At 49.9% G+C, this 8,391-nt stretch overlaps 1 protein-coding gene across 1 annotated transcript in view; it reads left to right on the top strand.

The window, feature by feature from the left end:
* The window catches only part of ERN2 (endoplasmic reticulum to nucleus signaling 2), a gene marked incomplete at its 5' end in the record, with an annotated part of 18,679 nt that continues 10,288 nt past the window's right edge, over window positions 1-8,391 (top strand). Inside the window, 8 exons of the mRNA XM_011987963.1 lie at window positions 1-64; window positions 211-318; window positions 636-737; window positions 1,883-2,147; window positions 4,687-4,765; window positions 4,852-4,999; window positions 5,116-5,237; window positions 6,871-7,036. Coding sequence (XP_011843353.1) covers window positions 1-64; window positions 211-318; window positions 636-737; window positions 1,883-2,147; window positions 4,687-4,765; window positions 4,852-4,999; window positions 5,116-5,237; window positions 6,871-7,036 — 1,054 coding nt within the window. The remainder of the gene's footprint in view (window positions 65-210; window positions 319-635; window positions 738-1,882; window positions 2,148-4,686; window positions 4,766-4,851; window positions 5,000-5,115; window positions 5,238-6,870; window positions 7,037-8,391) is intronic.

Raw genomic sequence — 8,391 nt, 5'->3', positions numbered from 1 at the left:
TTCACCATCCCTGAGCTGGTTCATGCCTCTCCCTGCCGCAGCTCTGATGGGGTCTTCTACACAGGTGAGCATCTCTCCAGCCTGTGGGGTCCAGGTTCAGCCAACAGAGGCAGGGATCTAAGTCATGACGGGCTCATTAGGCACAGGAGTGGCGGGACCACACCTCTTCCCATGCCAGCTTGAGAGCTAACACACTTTCCACCTCCACAGGCCGGAAGCAGGATGCCTGGTTTGTGGTGGACCCTGAGTCAGGGGAGACCCAGATGACACTGACCACAGCGGGTTCCTCCACCCCCCGCCTCTACATCGGCCGAACACGTGAGTCAGGCCCCAGCTATTCCTCAAGCTCTGGGCAGCCTCCCCTTTTGCTCTGCTGAGATCTGGCTGTGGCTAACCAAGTTGAATTCCGGATAGTCTGTTAGTCATCAACAAACATTCTACAGAGCATGAACTAGGAGCCAGGGATAGAGCTGTAAACAAGACAGCTCCAGTCTCTGCCACTGTGATGTTCACAGGCTTCCAGGTCTCTAGGCTGTGTGCTCAGAAAACCCCCACTCCTACAAGATAAATGGCCTCTGGGGTTGGAGGGAGCATCACATGGACGTTCCTGGTAATCTTGCTTCTGGGATCCCCAGAGTATACGGTCACCATGCATGACCCAAGAGCCCCAGCCCTGCGCTGGAACACCACCTACCGCCGCTACTCAGCGCCCCCCATGGATGGCTCACCCGGGAAATGTAAGTTCCATCTTTCTCTGGTCCCATCTTGGAGCAAGGTCCCCAGCCCAGGGAACCCTGAACAGCATCCACGACCAATTCCCAGCCACATTTTGACCCACTTGACCTCCCCAGGGACCCCATATACTAAATGGCACACCCCTGATGGCTGACCCTAAGTGACTCCCTCAACACCCAGACTGACCCTCCTGAACCCTGGCCAGTCCCTCAACCTCCTAACTCTTCTATACTCCAAGTGGCCCCAATCAGGTAACCCTGGATGACTTCCCACATGCACAGTGACCCCAAACAGCCCCTGAGCAATCTCTGGGTGTCCTAACTGACCCCTATATATAACCCCTGAAAGCTGACCCTAAGTAGCCTCTTGCATATACTGACTCCCTAGGTGACCCTGACCACTCCCCACCATTTTTTGTGAGATGGGGTCTCACTCTGTCGTCACCCAGGCTGGAGTGCAGTAGTGTGATCATAGCTTACCACAGCCTCCAACTCCTGGGCTCAAGTGATCCTCTATCCTCAGCCTCCTGAATAGCTGGGACTGCAGGTGTGCACCACCAAGCCTGTCTCATCTTTTTTGTAGAGATGGGGTCTTGCTATGTTGCCCAGGCTGATCTCAAACTCCTGGGTACTGGGATTACAAGCATAGGCCACCACACCTGGCCCACCCTCTCGATATTATGACTGATACCCAACTGCCTGAGTGACCTTACAGGTGCCCCTAAGGCCCCCCCAAGCCCTGATTCCATCATTCTGCATGAGACCCGACCCTGGTCACCGCAGCAGAGGTGAGGTCACCTATGCACCCCAGCTGACCCCTCTCACACTCTAAGTGACTCCCAAGTGATACACATGCCTCCAGGCCACCCTGATTGATCCATCCTAGGTGACCATCTGTTGACCATGGGCAATACCCCACCATCCTAAGTGACTCAAACTGACTCCCACACATCTGAGTCAGCTTTGAATGACCCTGACTGTTTGTCTCATTTTCAAAGTGACCCCATAAACTCCAACAAACCTTCTCATGTCCTGATAACCCTCCATGTGATCTCCACACACCAGAGTGACCCCCTCACCCAGAGGGCACCCTTGGACCCTCTTAGGAGAGCTTCCAATCACATCTCCCCAGCCACCTTTCTCGGCAGACATGAGCCACCTGGCGTCCTGTGGGATGGGCCTGCTGCTCACTGTGGACCCAGAAAGTGGGGCAGTGCTGTGGACACAAGACCTGGGCGTGCCTGTGATGGGCGTCTACACCTGGCACCAGGACGGCCTGCGCCAGCTGCCGCATCTCACCCTGGCTCGAGACACTCTGCATTTCCTCGCCCTCCGCTGGGGCCACATCCGACTGCCTGCCTCAGGCCCCCAGGACACAGCCACCCTCTTCTCTGCCTTGGATACCCAGCTGCTGTAGGTGTTCATGCCTGGGGCCTAGGGAGGGAGCCGTCTGGGGGTTGCAGGCTGGGTCTGATGGCCAGGCGAGATGTTCAGCTGTGACACACCAGTACAGCTGAACCAGGGGTCAAAACATTTCAAATTGGTTACTTACCCAACTGGTGTCCTGTGCTGCCCTCCAAGCGACCCCCAGGACCCCCTGGGTAGCCCCCACCGTTCAGCACCTCATAGGGTAAGATCTGGCCTAGGAGGGTGTACTAGTCTGTTTCATGCTGCTGATAAAGACATACCCAAGACTGGGCAATTTACAAAATAAAGAGGCTTAATTGGACTTACAGTTCCATGTGGTTGGGGAAGCCTCACAACCATGGCAGAAAGCAAGGAGCAGCAAGTCACATCTTACGTGGATGGTGGCAGGCAAAGAGAGGAGCATATGCAGGGAAACTCTCCCTTATAAAACCATCAGATCTTGTGAGACGTATTCACTATACGAGAACAGCATGGGAAAGCCCTCATGATTTAATTACCTCCCACCGGGTCCCTCCCACAACACATGGAAATTCAAGATGAGATTTTGGTGGGGACACAGCCAAACCATATCAGAGGGGGACTCCAGGTCTTAACCTGTTCTGGTTGGTAGGTGCTGTGCCTTATCGATTGTTAAATACTTTAAATAACAACCTTATTGCATCTAACACCTTAGTGTCCCCATCTTGAGAAACCAGTAGACAGCTTGGGAAAATCAGGGATCATCCATTCATTTCAATTCATTCTACAAATATTAATTGAGCACTTACTGTGTGCCAGTCTCACTAGAGTCTGGGAGTACAATAGCAAATAACCCAGTCATTGTTCCTGCCTATAGGAACCCGAGTCTAATGGGAGAGACAGATATGTAAAGAGACTATTGCAACCTGATATGATAAAGGATGAGATAAGAGTAGTATAAGATGCCATGGGAATGTATAGGAAGAGTACCCACATCAAGACTGGGGACAAGAGGCAGTCATGGAAAGCTTCCTGGAGGAAGGAACATCTAAATTGAAACCTAAAAAATGAATAGGAAATGAGAGAGAGGAGAGAGCATAGAACTCGGGGAACAGGAAAAAATTAAATAAGACTGAAATACAGACCTGAGAAAGAAGTAGGGTCTGAGATTATAAGCTAAGAAGAGATCTTGTAGGATCATTTAAAGGGCTTGGACATTTTCTCCTAAAGTTAAAAAGTCACTGGAGAGTTTTAAGGAAGGAAGTGATTTGATCATATTTTCACTTTAGAAAGAATATCTTAGAGTGGTATATGGAAAGAAATGGACCATTCATGGAATATTGATTTGTTCAGGAAAGAAATGAGATACTTTATCCTAGAGCAGAAACTCTAGAGAGGAAAAGAAGTGGAGTGTGAGATATATTAGAAGGAAGAACCAGTGAAAATTTGGTGATTAGGGAGTTACAAGGAGTCAAAGATCATGCTCAGGTTTCTAGAAGCATGTCGGTGCTGTCATTTTCAGAGGCAGGGAACACTAGAGGAGGTGGGGGAGAAGAATGAGGAAGAGGTAAAGAATGATGTAATGAGTCTATATTTAGAAAATTGAGCTCAGCCGGGTGCGGTGGCTCACGCCTGTAATCCCAGCACTTTGGGAGACCGAGGCGGGCAGATCACGAGGTCAGGAGATCAGACCATCCTGGCTAACACGGTGAAACCCTGTCTCTACTTAAAAATACAAAAAATTAGCCAGGCGTGGTGGCGGGTGCCTGTAGTCCCAGCTACTCAGAAGGCTGAGGCACGAGAATGGTGTGAACCTGGGAGACAGAGCTTGCAGTGAGCTGAGATCATGCCACTGCACTCCAGTCTGGGCAACAGAGCAAGACTCCATCTCAAAAAAAAAGAAAAGAAAAGAAAAGAGAAAATAAAAGAAAAGAAAGAGGGAGGGAAGGAAGGAAGGAAGGAAGGAAGGAAGGAAGTGAGGGAAGGAAGTGAGGGAAGGGAAGGAAGGAAGGAAAGAAAGAAAATTGTGCTCTTGAAAGAGGTCTCGGTTAGACATAGATTTGAAATCATGACTATAGAACATGTTATCAGGTAGCTTTAGCTGCATAACAAATTGCCCCAAACAGAGAACTTAAAAAACAACAATTTATTATTTTTTAAGATTCTGTGGGTCAGCTGGGGTGGGTGGGTGGTTTTTCTGCAGTCTGCTTGTGGCTTGGTTGAGTCTGGAGAATCTAGGATGGCCTCACTCACCTATCTCATGGTTGATGGACTATTTGGCCTATGGGGGATTAAAGAGGTCTCTCACGCCCCAGCAGGCTAGCCTGGGTTTTCTCCCATGGTAGTCTCAGGGTCTACAGAAAAATGCAGAAGGAAGCCTCAAGGCACAAGCACTTTTCAAGCCTCTACTTATGCCACATTTGCTGTTGTCTATTGATTAAAGCAAGTCTCATGGCTAAGCCGAGTCAATGTGAGAGGGAAATATACAAGGGCATGAGTACCCTGATAACGGAAACTACACATCACCAGCATTCATTCTTCTCTTCTTTTTCTTCTCTCCCGCTAGGATGACGCTGTATGTGGGGAAGGATGAAACTGGCTTCTATGTCTCTAAAGCACTGGTCCACACAGGAGTGGCCCTGGTGGTGAGAAGTGGTCTCTGAGTGGGCTGGAAAGAGGATGAACGGGAGAAGAACCTCCCTCACTTATGGCTCTCCATCTTCTGCCGTAGCCTCGTGGACTGACCCTGGCCCCCACAGATGGCCCCACCACAGATGAGGTGACACTCCAAGTCTCAGGAGAGCGAGAGGGCTCACCCAGCACTGCTGTTAGATACCCCTCAGGCAGTGTGGCCCTCCCAAGCCAGTGGCTGCTCATTGGTGAGATCCTCTGGCTAAAGTTGGGAGTAGATGAAGATAAAGAACCTGTGAGCCCAGCTTCTGAGCTGGAAAGCTAAGGTCCCCTTCAGCCCGATGACTTTTGCCCCCCACCTTAGGACACCACGAGCTACCCCCAGTCCTGCACACCACCATGCTGAGGGTCCATCCCACCCCGGGGAGTGGAACTGCAGAGACAAGACCCCCAGAGAACACCCAGGCCCCAGCCTTCTTCTTGGAGGTCAGTGCTGGCAGAGACTGGGGGGTAGGGAGGCCCCAGCAGATGGGGGAATAGCCCCTGGACCTTTTCCTCAGGCTGCTAAGAATAACAATCAGGGTGGGTCAATTGACCTCACACAATTTCCCAGAAGACAAACTTTGTTGTTGTTGTTGTTGTTGTTACTGCCAGAAACACATTAGAAGTGTCAAAAAGTGGCTGGGCATGATGGCTTATTCTTATATTCTCAGCATTTTGGAAGGTCAGTGTGGGAGGATGGATGGCTTGAGGTCAGGAGCTTGAGATCAGCCTTGGTAACATAGCAAGACCCCATCTCTACAAAAAAAAAATTAAATAGCCAGGCGAGGTGGCGGGCGCCTGTAGTCCCAGCTGCTCGGGAGGCTGAGGCAGGAGAATGGCGTGAACCCGGGAGGCGGAGCTTGCAGTGAGCTGAGATCTGGCCACTGCACTCCAGCCTGGGCGACAGAGCGAGACTCCGTCTCAAAAAAAAAAAGAAAAAATTAAAAATTAGTGGGGCATGGTGGTGTGCACCTGTAGTCCCAGCTACTCAGGAGGCTGAGGTGGGAGGATTGCTTGAGCCCAAGAGTTTGAGGCTGCTGTGAGCTATGGTCACACCACTGCACTGGATAACACAGTGAAACCCTGTCTCTTCGAAAAAAAAGAAAAAAAAAGACATTGACTACCTAAATCATGAAACATAGGTCATGTTTTCTTTATTCTTCTTCAGTGTAAAAACTGTAAAATATTCATTGAAAACAAAAACTATAAAAGCATGTGCTCCTGGGAGACGGTTGGACCCAAATCACTAGTAAATAGCTCAAGGTTAGAAGGAACAGCCATGGCCTAGAGCAATAATTCTCAAATCCGGTTGCTCATCAGAATCACCTGGAAGCCAACTCCAGAGCTAACGCATTTAGAATCTCTGGAGGTGGGTATCTATGTTTTTCGTGACATTCCAAGAGTACCTGTGTCTTTTTGTGACCTCTCATGAAATGCTGGTCATTGGGTAGAAATGAAACCATTCTTTTCTTAGAAACCATTCTTAGAAAACCATTCTTCTGGGCAACATGATGTTTCAGCACTGTGGAGAGTGCCACGTTTCCCACCATACACAGACCACTCACTGCCCCTTCAGCTAAGCCCAGCCCTGTGCGGGGTGATGAAGACAGGTTAGGGGTTCCCCGGTGGAAGGAAGTGCTAACAGTGAAGGGCCCTTTATCCCCAGCTATTGAGCCTGAGCCGAGAGAAGCTTTGGGACTCCGAGCTGCATCCAGAAGAAAAGATTCCAGACTCCTACCTGGGGCTGGGACCCCAAGACCTGCTGGCAGCTAGCCTCACTGCTGTCCTTCTGGGAGGGTGGATTCTATTTGTGATGAGGCAGGTAGGCCCATCGCCCTGACCTCAGGTCTGTCTTGGGGAAATGCTGCTCCTCCTCTCTGAGACCACTCAGCAACTCTCTCCCTCTACCCAGCTCTGTCTCTGCCCCCTGCCTCCCTCCCAGCAGCTCCCCAGGCCCCTGTGATCTTGCTCTGTAAGTTCATTGCTGCCTGGTGAGGCCATCTCAGTCACAGATACTGGGCCCATCACAGGGCAGGGTGTGGCCAGGACAGAGCTCTCTTAGGCTCTCATGTTACAGCAGCAGCCACAGGTGGTGGAGAAGCAGCAGGAGACCCCCCTGGTACCTGCAGATTCTGCTGACATCTCCCAGGATGCCCAGTCCCTGCACTCGGGGGTCACCCTGAGGAGCCAGAAGAGGCTTCAAAGTCCCTCGAAGCAAGCCCGGCCACTCGACGACCCTGAAGGTGAGCTTGAGTGAACGGGACAGGGTAGTCAGGAACAGAGAAAAGCAAGGGGCAGATTTAACTGCAAAGCTGGTTTATAAAAAGCCACTATAGTGGGGTGGTTAGGTCTACATGAATTAATAAGAGTGTTTTGAGTAGAGCCTGTTATGTAATTGAGCACTCTAGGAGTGTCTGCTGTCATTTTTTAATCATTATTTTTTTGGAGACAGGATCTTGCTCTGTTGTCCAGGCTGGAGTGCAGTGGCACAATCATAGCTCACTGCAGTCTCAAGCTCCTGGGCTCAAGAAATCCTCCCTCCTCAGCCTCTCAAGTAGCTGTGACTACAGGCATAAACCACCACGCAGAGCTAATCTTAAAGTTTTGTGTGTTTTTTTTGGTAGAGATTGGGTCTCGCTATGCTGCCCAGGCTGGTCTTGAACTGATGTCCTCTAGCGATCCTCCCACCTCAGACTCCCAAAGTGCTGGGATTACAGGCATGAGTCACCATGCCCAGCTCATTATTGTATTATTATTTTCAAGGAATCTGGGTGTAGATAAAACTGGGTATAGATCTAAGGCTGCTCTCTGTTTACCTCCTTTGAGCTTAGTTTTTTCATTTGTCAAATGGGAATAATAACATCCAGCTCATTACATCATCTCACCATGAGAAGTCACAATCATTATTATTAAATAATACTTAGGTAATATTAATATTCATGTTAAAATGATGTTATATTTGGAAGCAATAATAGTAAATGACCTTTGTACAATTTAGTACCTTTTTTTTTAAACGCTTCTCTTATCTTTTCTCAGTTTTGTCCTATAAGGACTAAAGCCCTTTTAGGTTGGGCACAGTGGCTCACACCTGTAATCCCAGAACTTTCAGAGGCCAAGGTGGGGATTGCTTAAGGACAGGAGTTCGAGACCAGCCTGGGAAACATAGGGAGACTCGTCTCTACAAATAATACAAACAATTCGCCAGGCGTGGTGGTGTGCACCTGTAGTCCCAGCTACTCAGGAGGCTAAGGCAGGAGGATCACTTGAGTCCAGAAGGTCGAGGCTGCAGTGAGCTGTGAACCTTTCAAGGTTCCTCTGGCATCTGGAATGCTCCAGGGGCTTCTTGCGTGCCTTTACCAATCAGCCCAGGCTACTTCTGCTTGATTGGCTCTGGGCTGGGCTCATGTATTTGGTTGTCTTTGTGAACTTGGCTCCTTCTAGTCACTGCTCAAGCCACTTCCTCATACCTTGGCCCCACCCTGCCGTCACCTTCTCAGGCGGAAGTTTACGCTACACGTGGCTTGATGCTCCAGTGCTGTTCACAATGTCCGCCTCTGTGGTCACTGTGCCTTAGCCCAGAGGAAAACAGCTCCCCTTC

This window comes from Mandrillus leucophaeus, unplaced genomic scaffold (genome assembly GCF_000951045.1).
Source record: "Mandrillus leucophaeus isolate KB7577 unplaced genomic scaffold, Mleu.le_1.0 Scaffold32, whole genome shotgun sequence".
Classification (NCBI taxonomy): Eukaryota; Metazoa; Chordata; class Mammalia; order Primates; family Cercopithecidae; genus Mandrillus; species Mandrillus leucophaeus.
Note: the sequence above shows the minus strand (reverse complement) of the source record. Positions and strands in the feature narration are given on the sequence as shown.